Source organism: Abrus precatorius, unplaced genomic scaffold (assembly GCF_003935025.1).
Source record: "Abrus precatorius isolate BTA unplaced genomic scaffold, Abrus_2018 Scaffold7, whole genome shotgun sequence".
NCBI classification, from domain to species: Eukaryota; Viridiplantae; Streptophyta; class Magnoliopsida; order Fabales; family Fabaceae; genus Abrus; species Abrus precatorius.
The window spans coordinates 4,136,622-4,163,036 of NW_020874417.1; the positions used below are offsets into that span (position 1 = coordinate 4,136,622).

General features: G+C 25.8%; 1 protein-coding gene across 1 annotated transcript; it reads left to right on the top strand.

Annotated features, from left to right (window-relative positions):
* The first annotated feature begins 20,560 nt into the window (after nucleotides 1–20,560).
* Nucleotides 20,561–21,500, top strand: LOC113873504. Its single transcript, XM_027511647.1, has one exon. The coding sequence runs from the start codon at nucleotides 20,629–20,631 to the stop codon at nucleotides 21,130–21,132; it is 504 nt and encodes a 167-aa protein (XP_027367448.1). The 5' UTR covers nucleotides 20,561–20,628; the 3' UTR covers nucleotides 21,133–21,500.
* The last annotated feature ends 4,915 nt before the right edge of the window (nucleotides 21,501–26,415 follow it).

The window sequence follows — 26,415 nt, forward strand, 5'->3', positions numbered from 1 at the left end:
TTATTTCATTCATGAATGCATGATACTATGCCTGAGTGCTTGGATTAAATTCATCTATCTCTATGCCTTGTGCTTCTTCTTACACCAAACCAAATCATATTTACTATACCGACAACTTATTTGAACATCGTTGTGTAATAGATGTAGAATAACATCGTTATATAAGCGACGACGAAGACAACGACGACGGAGACGAAGAAGAACATAGTTATGTGAGCGACAAAGAAGAACATCGTAATGTAAGCGACGAAGAACCTTCAACTTACGTGTTGTTGGTTGTATTGGTGGTGTTTGATTTGGAAGACAGTAGCAATAATCATCTTTTTTCCGACTGCAAGATTCCTTTTTCCTGTTCCAGTTTGGTAGTTGTGCTAACGAGTTTTATTTTCATTTTTAATTTATTTTATTTTGTACGGATAAAAATCATGGTGAGAGATTATTTGCGATTAATATCTATTTTTATTATGATTATTGAATAAATAATTGCTTGTTTATTTTGCTTATTGGACATGTATCGATTTTTACCATTTTGCAAAGAAAGAATTTTTAATTAAAAAAAAAAAAGAATGAATGGTGAACTTTAGCACCTTAAGATGTTACTAAGAAAAAATAAAATAAAATAAACATACTTTCACCAACTATTTTCCTTCCTAACCCTTCCAATTTTTTAAACTATAATATATTTTAATTAATTAACAGTGTAGAAATTTTTATATTTTAATTTCATTAAAATTACACTTAATAAATATTCAAAAGTAAAACTTGAACTGCGATAAACAAATTACCAAAATATGTTACCCGTCAAGATTTTAGACTGTTATTATATTTTAAAAACATAATTTTATATGATTTTAAATTTCAATTCATTTGTGGTATAAGTTGGTTTTTGTTAAAATGACAATTTATTTTTTAATATAAGACATTTAAATATATTAATGTAATTAATAGACAATTAAATTATTTTTTTTGCACATTTTGTAAAAATTATTTTAATTAATTAGCATTATAATTTTTCTTCCACTATCAATGCATTAAAATTAATCTCTAACAAAACATTCAAGACTGAAACTTGAACTGCAATTAACAAATTTTCAGAATGTTTAAAATTGTAGACTGTTATTATATTTTGAAAGAATAAATTTAGATGATTTTAAATTTCAATTGATTCATGGTATAAATTGATTTTTAATAAAATTACTTAAAATGGGTCAAAGGGTACCTTTTCAAAAAGATTAAGACAATTTTGGTTGTCTTTAAATTCAACTTTAGCTCAATTAATGTCATTTTAAACATATTCTTGAAATTAAATTGTCAACAACCATTAAAAAGATATTGACATGTTACAACAAAATCAAGAGGTTAGCTCATCTTGAACATACCCTTTGACCCATTATGTGTAATTTTTAGTGTGTTTATTATTTGAACATGGATGCAAAGGAAATGTGGTAAGGTTAGCTAATCTACTTTGTCAATTGGTCATATGTAGCTCTTATAGATGCAAAAATGAAAGCATTAAATTGGTGGCAAAGTAAGATTTTGTCACAAATTAAGATGTAGCAAATAATTTGTAGGACTATAAAGAGGTGGTTTGTAAAAAAGTAAGTATAACCTTGTTCTTTTCTTGTATTATCACAAAATCACTTTAGAGGATCAATAGCAGTTTGGTAGTGCAATATAGAAGTTTGAATTGTCAACTTAACATACCAAATAAATTAGTAATATATATAAAGTATGGATCAAAAGAGTCGAATTGTTAACTTAACATACCAAATAAATTAGTAATATATATAAAGTATGGATCAAAAGAGTCTTTAGAGAAGAAAGAGTTCCCAAGTTGGAGATAAGGTCAGCTATTGTCCCCTGCCTTGGTCAATTATAGCTTGGTTAGGTTTGGTAATGTGGGAAGGTATTTCATCTCATCATCCAAATCTACTTAACTCGTTCACATTTTTGTTTCACTTCAATTAAAAAATTCAAATATTCAAATATGTGTTAATTTTCATTCACAGAAGTAGTAATGATTTTTCAAAATCTAAAAAGATAGACTGGTATAAGAATTTATCTTTCAATGCCTTAAGTTAAAATGTGTCATTCGCTTAGATTGTATTAATGATAAAAACGTGTATTCAATTTAACCATTTGCATGGTCTCTCCTAAGACTGACATCTTTTTCAAATGAATTAAACCTCAATACTACATTAATCAAAGAGAGACGACTATCTTTGAGGGTCAATAGTCCCTTATTAGAGTGAGTCAATTCCTTCTTTAGTTCTTTATAGTTGTAAGTATAAATTAAGAGGTATGAGTGCATGATCTTTTCTCCCACAAACTTAAAGAAAGAGATCATAGGAGGATATTAAAAATTCATGGATTTTTTAAAGTTAGAGCAACTATTTCCTTAGAATTCCTCTGAAATAGTTCCAAAGAAAGCTCTCTAACAAAAAAGAGTTTTGAACAATTCAACATAAAACCACAATACATTGATTGCAAAAAAAACTAGTAACGATTCAAAATTATACTAACATCTGAAATCCAATAACGATATAAATGGTGAATTGAAATAATATATTCACAAATTACTTAAGTAAAAAAATTCACAAACAAGAAGATTCATTCAATTTATAAGAAAAATCACAATTTTACAGTATATAGGACTCATCATACTAGAAAAGTTCAAAGAGATTAAAAATGAATAATGATTAAAAATTATAGGTGAGAGTGCAGATAGAGTTTAGAATCTTAATTTAATGTGAAAAGTTAATGAATAATATAGTGTCTTTCGTATTCATAAGATGAGAAGAAGGTTAAGTTATCGAGAATCTTCACCATTCTTTAAATCTTAAATTAAAGTAAATGGTCATTTAATAATAATTAAATATTTTAAAGGATTAATTAGTAAATATTTTTTAAAATCTTTTAAATATAAAATTACATTTAATAGATTTAGAGAGATACATTCCCTCTTAATAAGGAAGGGATACAAGAGATTTTACCTTATTTAAAATATACAATGTTAAAACATCCCTAATATCTTTGCTTCGTCCGTAACCTGAATACTACTAAGTTCACATCTAGGCAACAAGTTGGGGAAGTCACTTTTTGTGATTTATCATGCACGTTTACACATTAACCTTTATAAAAATGTATCTTTCGAACTTCATCAAAGTAGTGTGGAACCATTTTTGTAAGTTGTGCACATAAAAGAACATAGATAGGAGTCGTGATCAATTTATGGGTTGCATATGAGGGATACATTAAGATTAAGGCACGAGCCCGTATTTCACATTTAAGACAAGAATTCTTGTCATGATGTATTCTTCAGACCTCGTCAAGGTAGTGAGGCTCCCACCTTATAGGTTGTGTGTGATATGATTGAGGTAGCCCTTAAACCATATGAAGTTGATAGGAAATTTATTTGTGGGTAGTGTGTGTACGAATCTGGTGGTTGTGTTTCAATGGGCTTACTAGTGATTATGAGATTGAGCTTTATTATGAGGTTATCCATCTTCGCATATAAGAGAAGGATATTGTACAACTCAGGGTTCTTGATCTTGAAAGGAAACGGGAGAAGATTGTCAAAGATGGGATTTGCAACAATGTTCTAGCTTTAGTTATGGACTCTTCCCAAACAATGACACCTATCATACGATTGAGAAAGGATTTTTGAGATTAGCTGTGCTATTCCTTTGGCTGGTGTTACAAATTCAATCATCAGTGAGATGGACAAGCTATAAATTGGAATTTAGTGAACAAGTGTAATAGATTAGTACATTTTTGTACATAAACTAATTATATTTGGTTGGTATTGAGTTCATTAATGTTGGACAGAAGTGAGAACTCTTCATAGTGATAACATAAGAACAAGAAGAGAAGAAACATGAAAGAGAGAAAAAGAGAAATAAAGTTTCTCATATTAATCAAATGAGAAATCTAAAAGATAAATATGACAATAGTATAAAGATTAAATTATCTTTAACTAATAAATATATAATATTATTTAACATGTAGAGGTTTTCAATTATTAGTATGATGGTGAATATGATAGAGGTGTATTCCTAAAAAAAAAGCGCTATAAAACTTAAGTAAGCGAAGAGTTTCTCTGTTGATAATGAACTGGCTTTGACAACTTTCTTTATATACACGCAATCTTTAACCATATTGTTGATTTTAGTCGATTAGCTGACATGTCATGTGAAATGGGTTATCCACGTTACTTAGTTAAGGATTATGTGTATTATTCACACTGATGGGATGAAACTTTGGTGGATTCATTTGGGATTTGATGGGTCTTATTGGTGTCAAATCTGAACAATTTGATTCCGACTCCAACAATGGTATTGGTAGGTCCGAAATCCAGAATGCTCAAATTTGTAATGATGGCAGTTTTGATTGCTTGATCGTGATCAATTATGTTGATTCCAGATAAATTACTTTCCAGTCCAATCTTACAACAGGATTGGAGTGACCTTGCTGATTTTAGACGCCATGAATGAAAGGACCGTGGTGAACGCGACCGCGATGAGCAATGGATGATGTTCATTTTGAATGCCATGTGAGGAAGTTAATTATGGTCATAGATGTTGAAATTTCAAGAGCCATAGGCCTTGTAACTTTTTTTGTTGTTGATCATGATCTGGACTCATTTGCTATTATAATTATTTTTTTCATTAAAAGCAACCCATATTAATATGTTTTAAGAAATGTTTTAGGCTTTAGATATATGCCAAGTTAGAGACGAAGCGGGAAAAAAAAAGAACTTTTAACTTCAAGGATTTGACTTCTTATCACTTTCAACATAGCTAAAAGATATATTACAAGTCACAATTATAAGAATAAATATAATAAAAAATATTTCTTGTCGTTACATGTCGGACAATTATTGAAAATGAAAAAAAATTGGAGTATGGGTCAAAGGAAATTCATATATGTCTTGATGCTTGATGAAGCTACTACATCATTTAAGAAAATTTTGACTTCAGACTATTGTGGCGTTTTTTTTTTTTTTTTTTGGTTCAAATGATTAATTCTAGTGAGGAGGGATACAGGCTTACTTTGTTGAAGAAAATGGAAAGTAAAAGAAAACATGTTCTTACATATGCAAAAGAACAATATTTGAGAAGTGTGGAGGAGAAGGGATAAGTTTCTAACCACAATGGTGATCTTCATCAAGATTGATTATAACAAAATTTCAATGTATTAATCGCATATTTTTTATTTGTTTTGGATTGTCTTCTATGAATGCATTTAATTGCATTTTTGGCGTTGTTGCGTTATATTTTATTTTATTTTTGCTGTATAAAATAGGAAAAATAATTTTTTATTAGAGTTCCTTCTACAAAATATTATCTAACACATCAATGATATCTTAAAAATGATTGAACAAATTGACTTCTTATCAGTTAAAAAATGTTAAACAAATTAATTATGATAATTCAATTAAAATTATATTGAAAAATTAAAATTGTAGTAATTTTAAGAAATTATTTTTGTTACTACAGTATCCCCTCATTTTATACATGAAAACGTTGTGCGGAGCTGGCGGAACCAACCAAGTAAGGAACCTTGCTAGCGAATTAGCATCTTCATGTTTTTTTCTCAACGAAGTTGATTTCACCTAATTTATATTAATTTATCTGCTTGCATTTGACGCTTTTGAATTATCAGAGTTGAGTTCTGACATGACATGATGAAATCTACCAATCTAACCAAAATTAAAGTACACGATTGAAAATCATGCAATTATAGACACATTAATAAAAACTTAATTACCACAAATTGACCACAAAAACTTTCCGTCGATTGTGGAACTACAAGACTCTGCACAACAAATAAAAGCTCCAACAAAATATTTTATATTCAAAAGCAACAGCTAGTGGGGACCAAACTCTTCGTCATGTTCTTCAGCCTCTTCGGCAATGGTTTCTAACACAGGAGCATGTGAAACCTTTCTGAGGGGAATCACTGGAGCGGGTGCAAACTCAATACACGCTTCCAAGAACTTGATTTCCTTTGCCATGGCACCAACAATTACAAAAGAACCTTCTCCTTCAACTGTGTTAAGAGAAGTGAGGCTGGAACTAGAGTTATGTTCTCTCCACTTTTACACTGGTGATGCTATGAGAGGGATGCAACTGGGGTTCCTCTTTTATAATGGTTAAAGTGACAACATTATTGGATGCGACCCACTACCACTATACCAAATTCTAGTGCTAAATGATAATACACGGGGAAAATATGATTTTGTTTTTATGCTAACAAGGATTTTGGTTGGACATAGGGAAAGTCACACTACCATTAAAATTAAAAGAAGTTAATTTTACATAAATAGAAAATATTATATTGCTTTGTCTATGCCACGGGCTGTTTCTTGGAAACGAAGACCCCTCAATGCGATTACATAAATATCCACCGACACCAAAAGGTGGATGCTAGATCACATATTTTGCAAATATAAAGTCACTGTCGTGTAACTTAACCTTTCACAATGCTAAACGTGTTTCTCGTGGTAGGTGAAGTTAATTAGGAAACCTACGGTGGAAATTGGAAAGAAGATGAGTCCAAATGCACCAATTAATGGCTGCTCAAAGTGTAAGCACTGTTGCCATTCCAGCCACGGAAAGTGGATCCGCCATTAATCTAAATTGAATAATTTTAAATCCTTTTACCTTTTATTTCTATATTTAATATTTACTTTTATAAGTAGTAAAAAGATATAGGAAAAGTTGATCAAAATTAGCAAGCAGTACCTAACCTAAAACGAGTCTTTAGCATGTTACCTTGATACTAATAAAATAATAAAGATAAAGGTTCAAAGAATAGAGTTGTGAACCATTAACACGTGAAAAATAAATATTATTTGAGAGAACTAAGAGGCAGATTTGTGGTTCCACATAATCCAAGATTTCTCGAGTACCAATCCCACATAAACAAACTTATGGAATGGTGCAATGCAAGCAGACAAATCCCGTAAAGTAATGGTGTAAATATATTTATGAGAGATTGCCCCAAAAACCAGACAAAAATAGTAAGGGCTGTGATCTGTTGCAAACTCTTTCTATCGAAGAATAAGTGAATGTGCGTGATATCAATTACTGGGACTATATTTTTCAGTAACTTTGTAAACACAACTTTCACCTTTGATGAATTAGCTCTCAATTTGACACAAGAATTTCACGGGTAACTTTCTGCCTGTGTACACGTATTTTGCCAAAATCACGTTTGAGATACCCATAATCAGTGTGTTTGTTCAAGATTCAAGTTGACATAAACCAGAAAAGGCACTTATAAATCCACGCATTTATGAAAGGAAAAAAGAATATTGACAAATCAAAGTTTAATTTTGCTTTAACCACTAAAACACACTAAGTACTCTTATTTTAATTATCAGAGAATGCATTCTTCAATCTATTGCTTCTCAATTTATTATGTCTCATTTCTCTGCCTTCTGTGAGGATTGTAACTTCAAAACCATTAAACACTCGTAAGATTGACATCTTACTTCTAGATGGCAGAAAAATGTAGGTTTTTTTTTTTCTCTAATTCTAGTCTAAATAGGATTATAAATTATTTTTATGATTTGATTGTATATTTTCATTAACATAAGTAATTATAGTAGATGCTGTTCTGTGAATTAGTTGTTAACGTTTTTGTTGCCATGGTGTTCGTCTTAATAATTTTTAGTTAATTAAATAAAAGATAATTATACCATTATCTAATTAGTGGATTCTTAAAATAAACTGAATTTAAGATATTGGAAGATTAATATGAATTTTAAGTTTTTAATTAATTATTAAATTAATAAGTTTATTATTCTTAGTGCTTCTCTTATTATTAGTTATTTTGTATAATTATTGAACGCTAATAAAGAATATATATATATATATATATATATATATATAAACATAAAGTTAGAATTAACAGGAACATAGATTATGCGTTACAAATCAAACAGTACAATATTAGAATTGAAATGAATAGTCCATATTAATCTACAAAAAGATAAAATTGAAAAAATCAAGAGTTTGTAAGTGAAACTAAAGTCTTAGATTAATTTATAATTGATTCTTTTTAAACATTTGTTTGTCTCGTTATTTTTTCACTTTCCGTTCATCTTATTTTTTATTCTTATAAATTACAATTCCATCAACTCTTTGTTTAATCTTAACAGTCATATATTTGATAAATATAGTACTTATAAAAATAGTATGTGTCAAACAATTCAATGAGTTTTAAATATTCATTTTTACTACTTCAAGTATTACCTAAAAGGTTTTTGGCATAGTTGCCAAAAATTATTTTCAATAACATTAGAAAAATTAAATCTTGCTTGTTTGAGGCACTGTTTTTATTTTTTTTCTTGCATTTTATTTTGTGTCTTCTTTTATTTAAATTTAGTAATAAAAATACAAAAATAATATATATATATATATATATTATTTCACTTTTAATCTATTCTCCAATATTTATTTTGTTGTATAATTTTGAGATTAAAAAGAGTGCTAAGAAACTATATAAAAAATAAAAAAAAACTAGAGGATAACAAATAATTGAGAATTAAATATTTTTACTACTTTGTATTACTATTAATGAGAAACTTTGTAGCAGTGTTGTTATTTCTAAAGCTAATAACTTTAAGTTAAAGTCATTTGCGTAGCTCTTGTATTAATTAATTAAAATTAACTTTAAATTAAATTCCTTAATCTTAATGTTTAGAACAAATTCTCCAATTCTTAGTTATATGTCTTCCTTTCAGCTTGTTTGAATGCGAGTTGAAATAAAGAAGAAAAAAAAAATGATACATAGAATACAAATATTTTATGTTTAAGTAAATTATTTCACTTATTTAAATGAATAAAAAATGTAAAATAATAATTAAGTTGTATTAAAAAGTATTCATAAAAAAATAAAATTAAGCTAAAAGATTTTAATATTTTATATTTAAAATTTTCTTAATAATTTTTTATTATTTATAATTTTTCATACTATTTTAATTTTTTTAAAAACACTCCTTTCTCTCTTTTTTTCTTTTTTTCCCCTCTCTACAACATTATTTTCCTTTACTTTTGGAGGGATTTTTTGTGAGGTCCAAAAAAAAAAAAAATCCCTCCCTCCCATTTCTATGGATTATCCAAATAAGGAAAAAATTCATCTTCCTTCTATTTTCATAGCATACAATCACACTATTAGTCTTTCTTAATTTCAGCTCTTTTAAAATCAAGGTTAAACTACTAAATAAGTGTCTAAGAACAAATTAACATGTAATAATATATATATATATATATATATATATATATATATAAATGAGGAAACAAAAATAATTTATAAATACTTTATATTTATTTTTATATATTTTATAATTAATTTTTGTATTTTTACTATTAAATTTAAATAAAGGCAAGCACAAAGCAAAATGAAAGAAAAATTTAAGAAATAAAAACAAATTGTCTTATGCAAGTATAATTCAACTTTTCCTACGTGAATAGTACTCAACAATAGAGTAAAAAACTTATTATTAGTTTTAACTTTCAAGCAAATATAATCATTTGGATTAGGAAAAAAAATATTTAAAATCTCTAGTATCGTCTTACAAAGGCTTTTCAACACTAAATTTATCAAATATACGATTATTAGACTAACCAAGAGTTGATGAAATTGCAATTTATAAAAATAATTAATAAAAAAAATAAACAAGAAATAAAAAAGTAACAAGTCAAACAAATACATAAAAAAATCAATTATAAATAAATGTAAGACTTTGACTTTATCTATAACCATATGTGTAATTACTCATTTCAATTTTATTAGTATTTTTTTCATCTTTTATTAATATTTTTAATAATCATGCAAGACAATAAATAATAAAAAAATTACAAAGAATTAACGAGTTTGTGAATTTAATAATTAATTATAAACTTAAAATTTTGATTAATCCGTATAAGTTTAGTTTATTTCATAGATTTGTCCATTAAACAGTAGTATGATCGGTTTTTATTTTTTTTAGCTGGAAATTATCAAAGGAGGTTAATTTTTATTAATTAAAATAAAAGTGATGAAAAAAACATTATAAATACAAAAATATTATTCAAAAAAATATTAAAAAACAATTCATATCATAATATCTACTGCAACATAGAAATAGTTACTCAAATTAATAAAAATATAAAATATAAAACTACATCAAATCACAAAAATATTCACAATCATATTTATAAGAAAACTTTATAGTAAAAACATGTATTTAGATACTCTAATGTTATGAAATCAATGATCAATTATTCGGGTGTTTGATAATTCTGAAGTTTGATTCCTTTTCTTTCATGTGGGAGAGAGATGAGATATATAATAAATAGATTGGAAAATGTATTCTTTGAGATTTAAAATAAGAATATATATAAAAAAAGTCTAATAAAAATAAGAAAATAAGATAAGAGATATCAATTTTTAATTTAAAAATTCAAATACAATTTAGCTGACTCCAAACTCCTTAAAAATAACTTGAACATAAAATTTTGTATTTAAAGAACAAAATTCACGTCACGCATAGATCCGAGGGATTGGTGTGATAGGTCTATGCAAATATACTGCTAAAATTGCCATTAATTTTAAAACTCGACTGAAAGGGTATTGTTTTTTATAAAATAAAATCTAAATATTTTTAATTTAATGATATTTTTTATTTCAAATTTAATGGATGAATAATAATGTTTTGATTTTTGAGGTGTTTGAATTTATTTTTAATTCGTTGCATTGGATATGTTAATTTTATAATCCAAAACATTATGAAAATTGAAATTAAAATGTAATCTTTATAAATATAATATGTTAAAATAACTCTTCTGGAATGAAAAAATAAAAATAAAAAAGGTTAAAAAGCAGCACTATCCGTTTAAATTCACTACTCGCATAAGGCTAGATTGAACTTTCATTTAAGAAACTCAAGCCAAACCAAATCAAGCCAGGTAGTTCAAATTTCCAGCCATATGTATGCATTCTGTAGATCTTAATCAATGAAGTTTCTTTCTCTTTTACCGTTAATTAAGACACATACTTTTGATTGGATTTTTTAAAATTCGTACTGTACTCGTTCTCGGAAATAGCACAGCTCTTAATTAATCATCACTTGCACTTATTAACCAAAACTAATATGTTTGGGTCGAAATTAACATTAACAAATGTCATACATATATGTAATACTATATTTTGAAAATAGTTAAGAATATACAGATATCAACCATCAACCTTCAAATCGTCAAAAACAAAGGAGAAACTGCAGTTAGCATTTTCTTATGCCTGAAGGCAGCAGCAATGCATAAATTAAATGATCCAGAAAGAAGAAAAAGGGAACTACATATTTTACAAAAATCACTTTACAGAGTTGTTGCCATTATCTGCACAACTGATCCTCTTCAGAAGCTAAAACCTTCAAATTAAACGGGCTTCACTTTGGGTGATCTTGCAACATTTTCAGCTTCAGGAGGGTATTTATGGCGATATTTAATCATCATTGTGTTCCTCACCAACTTCTTCTGTGATGGTCTCCAAAGCAGGCGAATTAGAAGGCTTTGTTGGAAAAATTATGGGTGCCGGTGCAACCTCCATCCAGCAACATCGGTTTCTGATTCCCTTAGCCATTGAATATAATACAATAAAGCATATATATGAGTATTGCTCCTTAATTTGCTTAATCTTTGCAATAGAAAGAAGTTCTCTCCTCCTCCTATGTCTAGAAAGAAGAGATGGAGATATGGTTGGTCAAGGGAGTGTTGGAAAAGCTCTATAGTTTACAAGAGAACCGATTATGCCAAGGCCAATGTGTATATATTTATATATAAATGTTGGTGGAAGCTAAGAATAAGGAGCTAAAATCACGAGTCATAAGGAGGAAATATGTGAAGAAGACCACACGTGAGAACAAAATCAAAAGTGTCTCTTGACATATTCCTAAGAAGCTTCTCCGAAAAATGAGCTTATGAACTTGTTGGGTGGGGCGAATTTAGGGACCACAAGCGAGTGCAATGCGTAATCCAAGGCCTGCCGTCCAAACACGCCTTATAATCCCTAATTTAATTATTAATTACCTGTTTGAGAAGGAAAAGAAAAGGTCAGCAACTATTCTTTTTTTCTCCTCCATCAAATTTATATTTTGTTTTACTTACCCAAAAAGCTAAAATCACAATTATGCAAAAATAAGTAATACCCAGTTGAATACTAATTTTATGCTAGGTTACTCTCTAACAGGTGTCATATCTTCTAGATGATTTATATGGGAACGTGAATAGAGAGGTCAATGATGGCACATTCTAGAGCTTTCCTGGTATAGATAGTCGTTGCCTTAGGATCCGAGTTAGATTCATTACACAAGGGTCTAACTATCAAGGGTTAAGCTTGACACAGTCTTGGACCTCCATAGTCTATAGTGCTAGATACAGGTTAATCCAGCCCATTAAACAAAAAGGATTTATTTGAAAGATAAAATTAAAATTGTACTTCTTATTATTTTTATGAGAAATAAAATTTTTAAAAGTAAAAAAAATTAGGTACAAAATCACATTTTTAAATCAAATTATATTTTGAAAACACATAACAATTGTTATAACATGAGTGGACTTTCAAATTGATTTTTAAGATAATATGAATTAATAGTTTACTTTTTGTTAGTTAAATTTTGTATATTATCTTAATATGTTTTCTTTTTGTTACTTAAAGGGACTTAATAATCTAAATAAAAGACAAATAAATTACATAACTATCCTAAAAGAATTAACTACTCCATAAGCATCATCTCCAAGGAAGAACAAGATGGCATAGGAGGAGGTGAAAAGCTTATAACCACCAAACGTAAGATGTGCCAAATTAACAAAAAGAAATCAGCATACCTGTTAGCTTTTCTATAACATGGAAAACACTAACAATTCTAATTTAAAACTTTGATTTCATAAACTAGAGGTTCAAGCTTAACTTATAGCATTTGACAATATTTGACTTTATCAAATAAAAAGTTAATTTTGAATCCATTTTCACTCTTGCTTTTTCAAACTAAAAGATTCTTTATGATGGGAATACTCAAAAGAAGAGTCTGTAACTTAGTCATAATAACCAATAAGGGGTCTAGGTTGTTGATAAAGCCCATAGGATACTCCTTATGCTTATTTCTAAGCAAGTCACCACAAGTTTTTTTTTTTTCAGCTTCCTACCAACTTAATCATTCACATTTAACTTTAACCAATTGCTGAAAGAAGGTGTCATCCAATAATCAACTCTCTCACTCTTTTTATTTCCCTCATAATATTATATTACATCACTCATCATATTTACTACTACTTTCAATTTTACTTTTAAGAAATAAATACTAACATTTTTTTAACAAAGATCCATTAACATTAGCTATTATAGTTATATATATACAGATTAGTCAATTCAAACTAAATTAACTTTATAAATTTTTTTAAAAAATGATTTGATACTTCATTACATTATATTATTTCAACGTATAATATTTTTTAAAATATAAATAAATATTAAATTTTTAATTACATACTTACAAATGTTCAAATTATATGAAATTTAATATACATATCATAAAAATAATATAAAAATATTTAATGATTGAATTAATTAATCTTGTATTTTATAAAAAAATTATTATATATTATAAATATTTAAATTTGACACATGATATAAGTGCATCTTAACTTTTTTTTTTGTCTTAATTATAAAAAATATATGATTATTTTTTATTTGCATTAATTATTTATTTTTTACTTTTATTTATTATAATATTTATATTAATAAAGTATGTATTATATATATATATATATATATATATAGAGAGAGAGAGAGAGAGAGAGAGAGGTATATTCATCCATTTAATATACAATACACTAATTTTACCATTTAATGTTATAAATATTTTTGGGTCATAGTGTATGTTTCATTCAGTGGATCCTATGTCTGTTTTCAATTGTATGTTTTCGCAATACTTTGAAAAGAGATTTTGAGAAGAAATGTTTATAAGTATAAATATTTATATAGTTCCTTTTCTTCTCCAACGTTGCATTCTGTACGATGGTTATTTTGTTCTTCCCCTTCTTGAAGGAAGCTGGGTTTGACTCTGCGTTCTTTTTATTATTTGTTGTAATAATAATCATTGAGTGTAATTTTTTCATATTATAGATTTTTTTTACTTACATTTTTAAAAATAAATTAATTGATATAATATATTATCAAAATCATTTCTGTTATAAAAATTGATTTAATTAAAATTACATTAATATTAATATGAGATTATTTATATAAATCATGTTCGACCAAAAAAGTGTAATTTAGCCGGATAATAACATACTTTAACGATAAATATGTAATAATTATAAAATTATATTTCATGTGAACTAATTATTATTGTTTAACATAGTTTGTAACTTTAATTTTTGTTAAAAAAATATAATAACAAAAATTAATCTAACGTTATAGAATTTTCTTTTTCTATAGCAGTGTTATCTAAGCTTGCACTGCAATATACTTTTACTGTGACTTACATTTATTTTTCAAAATTAAACTAATAATTGCAACTGTAATTACCTGATTCAGATTCTATATTGTATAGTTATGAAATAAGTATTTCTTGTAATATTATATGTATTAAGTAATAAATTAACTTAAAATTTAATAAAATTCATATGAAATAAATATATTTTTATAAGATAAATAATAAAAATATTAAATTAGTAAAAATAAAAAATAAGTAAATATTATTAAACAAAAACTTAGATAAATTTAGGATATACAAATTTTGTAGACCAATTATCAATAACATTTGTGGTTGTTAACAAGTGTTCAACTTAATGGAATGGACTTTGTAAAATGGAAAATTATGATTTGAGTTTTTGGTGAGAGAAATGTCTACATTTAATGTTTGACTGCGACAAATAAACATATTTAGGTTTTAAAAAAATAGTTAATAAATAGTTTTTATTTTATAAAATATTTGTTAATTTATTTAAAAATATAATACTATATTTTTTTTTACAAATATTGTATTTTATTTTTGAAGTAATTATATAAATATGTCAAAGTAATATCAAAGAATATATAATGCAAAATTTTGCTAAACCTCAGCCTTCTAAATATAATATTTCAAAGTGGCTGACATATGGAATTCACTTGAGGATAATATGGTCATTTTAATCGACGAGCCGGGTTCGGTTGAACCAGAACAATCATTCAATTTCGTGGGGACCCAATTTGAATTTAATAATCGAGAAGTTATTCTTGTGTAATAAAATAAAAAATTAATATACAATAATGACAGATAGAAATAAAAAAAAGAAGAAGAGAAACTATGCAATAAAATAAGCAATATGGTGAAAAAAAATTATAAAACTATATTATATAAACAATACAATTCTTAATATTATTGGTTTTTTTAGTGTGTTATATGATTTCTTTTAGAAGAATAAATATCTTGTATAAAATTATGACTTTTTAGACTATATGATAGCTGGTACGAAATTGTTTTCTAGAATTTTTACAAAACAATTGTTTTTATTTAGTTCAACAATCCGTTAAAAAACAAAGAGATAGTTCAGGATTTGGTAAAATTTTATATTTTATGTCACGTTTGAAAATCAAATAACTTAGCTCAATTTTGGTAAAATTGCTTAAAAGTCTTCATAAACAGAAAATTAAAATAAAACACATATAATTTTGTTGATAAGTTAAAAATAATTTATCTTCTTGACAGAATTTTTAAAAAAATAATGAAGTATTTTTAATTTATGAACAAAATTATCAACTTTTTATAATAATTTTTTCTAGAAATTTAACTAAATTTACCCTTACTGACATGGTTGTCACGAATACACACATCTCTGAACTAATAATATGCAGAATGAATGCTTCAAACTATTTTCGTATTTATTATATATTTTCTAGAAACATGAAAGCAATAGGACACATCTTTCATTGCTCATGGAATAATCCTCTGAGAATATATATAAATAAACATATGCAGTTCTTATCATATAATTTCAATGCAGACGCGCGTAAGATTTTAACAGATTGTTTAATTTTAAAATAAAAAACTTTATCTTAGAGCATTCTCGGTTTACTTTGGATCGACACCTCATCCCCATCCACTCACAGCCCATGTATCGTTATCTTCAAATTGAATCATGCATATTACAGACACTTGCTCTAATTTCTCCTTCGCGTCTGTAATTTTTAATTTGTCATTGTTGTTGTTCTTATATTATCATCTAATTTATGTTACCGATAAACAACAACATTGAGAAATTTTGTTTTGTTTAAAAAGGTTTATTTTAATAACTTTTAAGTAAAATCTACTTAACCTTTGTAATAAGGCATTTTGATACCTCTACATAAAATAATTATTATCATTAATTTTAATACAATTTATAATGTTTTTTATAGTTCAGAGATTTTGTTATTTTTTTTTTGTGTGAAATAATCTTGTTAATTAATTTTATATTGATAAATAATAAAGTTAGTGTTTAAAGATGTTAATATTATTATTTTTAAAATATTAAAGAAATTATCACTGTTAATTTGAATGGGATATAGAATGTCTTTTCAAATTTATGAATATTACAATAAATATTATTAATTTTATACTAACAGATAGTAAAGTTAATAATTTAATTAAAAAATATAAAATATTCTCTTAAATTTAAGGGTATCAATAGCAATTACTTAACTTTTAAGTATGGAGGAAATTATTACTTTTGTTGATAAATGCAATTTTTTTAGTTTACATCAAAAGAAATCATGTAAACTATGTTGTCATATTGTTAAAAGAAATTGATTTTAACGTTAACAAGTATATAACATGCAATAAGACATGATAAATGGATAATAAACAAAAAATCGTCCAAAGTAGATTCAAAATAAGGTATATTACACCCATACACGCACAACTTTTTTATGTAGTAAGATATCTTTTTATATCAATTTTATGATTATATAAATCAAGAGAGGTTAAAATTTAATCAAAACAAAGGAAGGGATATCAAGTAGAGTTTTATGACATCTTAACACGCGTGAGTATAATTTGCTTTAAAATTAAGTGTATTTTTAAAAACTTAACTAATGTGTGTACGATGAAATCATACTAGGTGAATGATTTAATAAACTAATATCTTTACTAACTTTTATTAAAAAAAATATTAATTCAATCATTGAAATTGAAACCCTCATAAAGTATATCAAGCCTTATAAATTTTATACAATCCAAAAATTAAATAAAACCTTATTGTTTAACTTAATTTTACTGTATACTACGTTATTTAAAATATAATTAAATAATATACCTGTTATTGTCTAAACAATATAAATTTATAACAATATTCATCATAATAATATCACATAAATCAACATATAATAAAGTTTTTATGTTGTTTTTTTTATAAAAAATTTAAGATAAATTTATATTTATTATCTTTTAACCCTTTTTAATTTTATAACTTTTAAAAAATTTAATTTTGTTTTCTAATCTTTAAACGGGTTCAAAATAATGTTTTTATTAACTATGTTAACTCTATTAAATAATTTTATCCTATTTTGTGTATATTATTTACATCGTTTCTTTTTCTTTCTTTTATCCCTTCTTCTTTCTCTTTTTTCTTTTTATTTTCTTCTTTTACCGTATGATTGTGATGGTTGCAAGAAAAGTTCATAATGGTGATGCATGGAAAAGATAATGTTTGTTACATAATTTATATTTTTTTTCACTCTATACTTTCATAACTAGATTATAGGACTTGCATATTTATTGAGGTGTATGTTCTATTTCTAAATAGATTGCCTTCCCAATTCACACTAATTGGGATTAAACACCGCAAAAGGATGGCTTTCCATTCTTCAAAAGCAGTACATTGTTGCAATCTTTGGATGTCTTTTAGCATGTTTTTCTATCTTTATTTATCTCTTCTTCTCCATTCTCTCTTGGTAACCCTCGTTCCCTTTAATATGATATCACATTAATTAGCCAATATAGAATGGTGTCAAATATCAAATGAAGTAAAGGTCTTCCAACGAGTTGTCTGCTACCTCCCACAAGGTGTTCATTATTTGATGTAAGTTTTTTCTCCTTAGGAAATTTTGCGTCTTTTTTTTTAATTACTTTTTCATAAAAGTGGTGCACATCTTTTCCTGTGGAGCAAGCTATTTTATTGGTGCTACTTCATAACAATTGCCCCCTTGCACAAGAAGAGATGTCCTTATCAAGGGTGTTTACTGTGCATCGATCGTTGTTTTGAAAGGAATGTTAGAACATGTTCTCTTTAATACACTTATTGAAAATTAAAATAATATGAAAAAATATTAATTAAAAGTGAAATCTATTTATTTTTTATAATTTTTAATAAACTTTAACTAATTATAAAAAAATATGCTATAAAAAGCGTGTTAAAAAGTGTATTACTAACCTTGCTTGTCGATTTTTATAAAATGATTTAACAATGTGTTACAATAAATGAGATTCTTAAATTTGTGAGCTTATTGAGGTGTGGCAATTCTTAGAAGATGAAAGAAAACAATGATTCTTAAGTATTTTTTGAGAAAATAACGGATAAATGATAATAAAGAAAATATAAGATAAGAATAAGAATGTTCACTTTGCTGTTTAGATATGCTTTGAGATGTAATGGATATCATGGTGGGAAAAAAATAGAGTTATCAAAAAGGAAATAAGATAAAAGGGAAAAAACATGCCTAGAGTATATCAACAAGAGTATAATAAGTGTGTTACAAGAAGTTGATCTCTTGATCTATTTAATCTAAACTAGTGGCTAAGTGATTGAAAGTTTATGATAGAATCGCCTAACTGTTAAAAATGAATGGCTGAAATGGTGACGTGATGAAATGAGTTAATCCAATTAGTGCAATTCATTCCATAAAATGTTAAATTTTGAGTTAAATTAAGAAAAATATTTTATTAAACTTAACGACGGCATAGCCGCAAAAACTTATAAAATTCTTAAAAAATAATTATTTGTCAAACTTAAACATAATTTTATATCTTAGGAGTCTGAATTAGATTAAAATTCCTTAAAATTTATTATCTGTAAAGGATTAATCCGAACGAATTGAATAAGATATTTTGTCAACATTATCTACAATGATTGGTGAGGTTGGACGTAGGTTTGGGCCTTGGGGTGACCGGTTTGCTCGTTGTCAAAGGTTTTGTTCTTACGATCTGTGGTTACATTTATGGGGTTTTTAATTGGTGTTGTCGTGTTCTGACGTGAGTGAATGAGAGGGGAACATGTGTGCCTTGGTGAAGGAAAAAATTTGACAGAAAAAAAATATTAACAAATTTTTTCAATAAATAGAAAAATTATAAAATACTAAAAAAATAAAAATAAAAAGAAAAAGAATTAAAATTTTGAAAAATTAAGAAATAAAAAAAATGAAAAGAACATATAATTTAGCAAAAAATTAATGAGTGTAATATCCATTAGGAAGTGACGTGACGCAATAATTAATGACAGTATAGAGACAGTATAAAAGTAGAAGTCTTGTCTGAGTGAAGCAGTATTTAAAAGTGTCTCCATTGTTTGTTCAGTGATGAAGCAGAGAAAGCATCGCGTTGGTCCACGTGTGTGTTTTCCCCAACTGGATAACTTTGCCCCTTATTTGTCTCTTTTCTCACACTCACTCGTTGCGATTATGAGAATTGGATCGCTAGCTTGCCACGTGTTCTTTCGTGGATTGGCTCTGCCAAATCCATTTCTTCACTTATGTCAACTCAACCCTTATGTCCCCATCCCATGCTTGCACTTCCACCTTCTTCACATACACCTCACAATCTCCATCGTCTACCAACTTCACTTTATTCATTCGTCTAACAACTATGTATGTTTTTTTATTTCTAAAAGTTCTGTGTATTTGTTTGTATATAATTTAATTATTCTTTAAGATTAATTTAAAATATATATAAAAATGTTAAGTTTATATTAAACAAGTTTTTATTATATTTTTTATGTATCTTAAAATATTATTATATTATTATATCAATAGTAGTATTTCCATAAATTTAATTAAATTTACAATAAAAGAATTAATTTATTGTGAAATTAGTGCATTTATGAATTAAATTATGTATACATAAATTTAAATTCATTCTCATTTTTGAATATGAAAGAGTTTTGTTATGTCTTTTTAATAATTTTTTATCATTTTATAAAATAAATAATAAATAAAAATATTTTTTTTCCTTAAAAAATTAAAATATTTCATAGTTTCTTTATTTAATAATTAAGAGAATAAGTATTAAAAAGTAAGAAAATTGAAAATAGAGATAGAAAAGAAACATATATAAATTCTGTAATAAAAAAAACAGTGAAGAACAAATATAATAGGAAGAGAATCTGAAATAGAATAATTTATATAGAATCCGTGTTCATCAAAGGTAAAGCAGATCAAAACGGTGCTTCACGTTAAAAGTTGTGAGGGCAATAGCAGCGAATAGATGGAGAGGGGTTAGCTTTATCCATTACTACGAAAGCAATATAAATAAATGTAGTAGTGAAGGCTTGGGAATTGAAACCAAAGGCACCACCAACTACATAGAAACAAAACAAAACCAGAGAGAGAGAGAGAAAGGTTTCTTCAATGGCGTCAAGGAAGAGCTTTCTCTCAAAGCCAAGTCACATCTTTCCAGAAACCACAGAGACCCATTTGAGTCCAACCCAAGAGGGTTTGTTCGAGTTCGACGAAGCAGAGTTGTGGAACTCCTCCACCACCTTAACTGAGAGCAAGAACGCTTTACCTTCAGGTTCACGATCCGTTTTGAAGAGAGCTTCAAGGAAAGTGGATAACGGAGGAGGAAGAGTCATGGCTCCAGCGTCATTGCCCGTTAACATACCTGATTGGTCGAAGATCTTGAAGGATGATTACAAGAAGCACCCAAAGTGTGAGAGTGATGAAGAATACTTTGACGATGAAGAAAACCACAGGGAACACCGTGGTGGAATTAGGGTACCCCCTCATGAGTATCTGGCTAGAACAAGAGGAGCTTCTTTTTCGGTGCATGAAGGAATTGGAAGAACTCTCAAAGGAAGAGACTTGCGTAGTGTAAGGAACGCCATTTGGAAGAAAGTGGGGTTTGAAGATTAATTTAATTAATTAAAGACAATAATTAGTGTTATAGAGTTGTAGATTAACTAGTATTGAAGACTTGTTATAGAATAACATCGGGGTATATATAGAGATAAGCTGTGGATCGGGTTCCAGAATTATTTTTTTTGGAAAATTTTGGTTTACACGATATTAATTTGTTAAACGATCAACTAGCTATTGAAATGATCCATATGCTTTGTTTAGTGAACCTTTTTTTTTGTAATATCCATGATCATCATGTAGTTAGGAGATGATCCTCGTTTTGGGTGTCTAGTGTTTTTAAAGAAGGACCACTCATGCTTGTAATGAGCTCTTCGACTTTTTATATAATATGGTACCTATTAATGAATATAATATTCGATTTGGTGGATTTAATTTCGCGGCCCCATGTTTGTTCTTTCTTGGTTCTTGGTTGATTCTGTGTGTTTAAATGATGAGAATGTAAAATGGAGTTAAAGCGAGAAGAGGACAAGGCGTTTAATAGGATTGGTTGAATTGAATGAATGAGAAGAGAACAAAGAAGAGAGAGCGAGAAATGGGAAACGTCGGTGGGTGAATTTCCATGGATAAGAGAGGTTGGTGGTTAACTTACTAGTTGGTAAGAAAGGTACTGCTTGGCTATAACATGACTTTGAGTAACATTCATGTAAGAATCAATAGGACCCTGACCATTCCTACCCAACTTTTCCCCATACTCACAAAGGAGACAACTTTTTCCTTTGGTAAAGTAGCATCATCATCATCATCGCTCTCCAAGAATCCTTTTAATTTTTTACTTTTATTATTGGGCTGGAAATAATTGATATTAAGATAGTATAAATTCTTAAGTTTGTCTTTGAGAGTATATAGGTGGGGTATTTCAACTTTTGAAAATTTATAACTTCTTGTTAGTCTTCATTTTGTAAAATAGTAGTTTTTGTCTTTTTTTTGTTATTGTTTTGCATTAAACACAGTTAAAGTAGATGTTATTTTGTAAAAGCATAAAAAAAATTAATATTTAGAGATTAGAATGTGTAATTCATACAATTTCAAACACTAATATACAAATTTACTTAATGGGTATTCTAATAAAATTTTGAGAACGTAGATAAAACTCATTTTCACTTTTGTGATATAGCAATTAAATAGTTGAAATTAAAAAAGAAAAATATTATTTGGTTGAGAAATAAAATTAAAATCTTAAAAATATTGGATAACATTTGCCATTAAATAATAAATTGCCATATAAATAGTGGTTGAGAAATAAAATTAAAATAAAATATTTTTATTAAAAAATACATTAATATATTTTTAGACAAAAATATTTCAATGTTAATTCCTTAACTAAAATCTTAAAAATATTGGATAACATTTATCATTAAATAATATTCTCATGTCTTTGATCTGAACGTTTGTCAAACGCATGATTAACACGATAATAGTCAATTATAGATTTAACTTTAATGGATTAATAATTAATGAAAGCTTTTATTATGATATCTTTAAAAATTAATATAGATTTATTTAGAAATCATAATTTTGTACAGTTGAATATTTCGTTAATACAAATCTCACAATAAAAATAATATATATATATATATATATATATATATATATATAAGCTTTTATTATGATATTTGTGTTAATGAAATATTAACATATTTTTTATATAAATATATTTATTCAATATATATATATATATATATATAAGACATTAATTTAATATTATGTATATTTTTAAAAAATAAAATAAATTTATAACATGTAATATTTTTATTTATCTTAATAAACTAATAAATTTTTTATATAAATAAAAGTGAAAAAGTATAAATAAATGTTTATCAATGCTACTTATAGTAGACACTAGTTAAGAAATTAAAAACATTTTTATTTTTTATATTCTCTTATTTATCTTTCTAATAATTATCCTACAATTTACAAAGGAAATATTAAATAAAAAAATTATATGTATGTATTATTTTGAAAATATATAATACGTTTAATTTTTTATTTAATAATTAAGATAATTTACCACTTAAAAAAAGGATTTATAAGAAAAAATAGAAATTTTATAATGTTTAAATGTTATTAATACATTTTTTGTATTTTTAAATGTATTCCCAAAAATTTCAAAACAAGCTTTCTAATTTGTAATTCTTAGTTAATAGGTACCGGTTAACAAGACTCGTCTTATAATATATTATATATATGACTATTAATTTTTAAGTAAAATAAATAAATTAGTTTTGTTAATCGTATAAGATTGAATTTAAGTATTTGAAATTAATAAATTTTTATTAAAAATATTTATTATACTTTATATCTATAATATAATAAATTATTTTTAAATTATTGAACAATATGTTAAATATGATTAGTCGAATAATAGATGTTTGATATTTTTTTTAAAGTCTTAAAATTTATCTGGCCTATATAAAAAATATTGTAAAAAATAATTAACCCTACCATATTCTAGAAATTTTTAGTTTAAATAAAATTGTTAAAAGATTACTTTTGTTTTCATTAAAAATATGATTAAGTAAAAAGTTTAACAGAGATAATGCATAAAACTTTGACTTATTAGTTATGCTAATTTCATTTTATATTTAACCATTCACATCAACAGTTTCATCAAGATCTATTTTTTATACATCACTAAAAAAATTATCATTTTTAAAAAAATTAATGATAAAAAATAATATTTATTTATGTAGCCTTTATTAAACAAAAATAAATTATTAATATGCACTTTTAAAATTTATATTAGCAAATAATATATTGTAATAATACTTAAAAAATTAATTTTTTATTAATAAATTTTCTATTTTTATTTGTATGTCATATTATATTATTAGTATAATTCGTAACGTTGATACTAATAGTTTGAATTTTGTTGAAAAATTATACTAACAAAAGATAATCTAATACTACTTTTAGCTTTTTGTTTTCTTATAAGAAATAAATAACTCGTTGATCAATATCAATAAAAATAATAATTATATGTTTTATTAATATAATTTAAAAATATTTTTAACAATAAATAATCAAATAAGTAACAATGATTTTGTTCACTTACATAATTAATGAATAAGTATTTTTATTAATATAAATCTCATTTTATAAAGAATATTGAAATGTTTGAATGATAGTATAATTTTTTTATACCTTTATTATATTTAAATTAAATTTTTTTAATTGTGATAAATTTTAAAAATATAAATTAAAGAATTTATATAATAATAATAAATAAATAAATAAAATATATAAATAACTTGTATTAATAGAGAAAAAGTAAAGTTTAAAGTAATTAATAAATAAAAAAATTTAAAATGTTATTTTACAAAATAATATTTATAATGATTTAAATTTTTATTCTATTAATTTTTTAGTAGAAAAATTTTAAATTAAACTTTTGAAATAAATTTTTCTAGTATTTGTTTATAAATTGTTAATACAACGCGTCATTATTAAAATAAGTAGTCAAAGCGAATTAATCAAAAACCAAACAAACTTAAAGTCAAAAAGTGCGGTTCGTATTCATATGGTTTTTTCATCTTTAATTTTTGCTTTGTCACGTTGCATTTATTTTTCATATTTTTGCTATTGTATATTTCATGAAGCACGTGGTTTGGATTTGAAGAGAAAAACATGCTATTGTATCTTGTTAGAATTTCTTCTCATTCTCGCATTATCAAAATTTTCTCATCTTTCTTGAGACATGAGTTGAATTTCAAGAGATCAATTGCCAAAAATACCGTACTTTTATTTATTCTTAATTCCACTCAATAATTTCTCTTTTTTCAAAAAAAAAAACTCACTTATTTCTTCATTACATTACAATTTTTTTAGCAATTACTATTTCCATTCCCCCAGTAAAGATAACTTGTTAAAACTTTATTACTCATTAGAGTTATTTATTGCTTCTTCTAATCATATTACACTTAAAACAAGTGATGGGAGTGCAATTAAGAATATTTATAATTTTGCACCATTTTTTAATACAATTATATCTATTTTTATTCTTTCTATTAGTTTCCTTTTTTCGTATATTAATGTATTCTTTCTAAAAATTTAGCAAATACATGATATGTCAAATTCATTATACATGACATATAGGAACACATTATTGAATACAAATACTACAAAAAAAAAATGATTATGCATGTTTTGAGGAGTAATTCAAATTGCTCTAACTATTCGGTGGATATATTTATACAGTAGTTTTTATAATTGTTCTCTAAAATATGAATTATAAATATAAAATTTAATTTTTTTTATGAATTTTCTATTATAAATTAAAATTAATTTTTTTGTTATATTTAAACTCAAATTTATATGTTTGGAATTTTAATTTTTTTTTCATGAATTTTTTTATCATAAAATGTAATCGATTCTTTGTTTCATTAGAATACAAGTTTATATGTCATGTTAATTAAATAATTTATATTTAAATAAATGAAAAAAATTTAAAAATTACTATTAATAAAGAGAGAAATAAAAAAGAAGCGTGAAAAATAAACCTAACTTTGTTAGTTTAAAGAAAATTTTTTAAAAAATCAAGTCACTATGAATTGAGTAACGTTATTATGATGAGCACTTTATTTTTATATGTGTTTATAAATTAAAAGTTTTTAGAGTTTTTTAAAATTTAAACGGTCCTCTAAAAATGACGATAGTCGGTCATTAAAATGTAATCACTCTAGTGTAACTTTAGTAAATGACTAAAACTATATTTAATAAATAATTATATTATTTTATTCTATATATAACCACTTTAAAATTTAAATTTGTATCAACATATTATATTTAATATTGGTAACAATTCTCGCTGTAGCCATCAATATGGTCTATATATTAATATTCAAGATTATATACAATATCCTAGTTCAAGAGCACAAAAATAAACATGTTGATATGTATGCTTGAACATTGGAAAATATTCAATGAGTTAGTTAACTCATTAAGTTTATTACTTTTCACGTAGATTTAACCGTGACACATTTTAAAACTGAGAGAATTTTGGATGTGAATCCTCTCCAATTTGTGCAAAAATCTTGTGTGCTTCATATGTTGATAAAGGGGTGACTTAGTGACAACGCGATAAAGCAGCCAACAAAGGCACAAGTCCAGACAAAGTAAGTTCCCTTCATTGTGTGTCTAGGAATCAAGATTTGCCAAAACATAGCTCTCAACCACGTTAAAATGTCCAGTTTCTTTTGCCTTTGGGTGCCAAGGATCCACCATTGGCTTTTGCCAATATCTTGGTCTCAATTCCCACTTTTTCCAAAATCTCCTCTATCT

Coding starts and splice junctions, on each gene's coding strand:
- LOC113873504 (XM_027511647.1), top strand. CDS start 20,629: ATGGCGTCAAGGAAGAGCTTTCTCTCAAAGCCAAGTCACATCTTTCCA.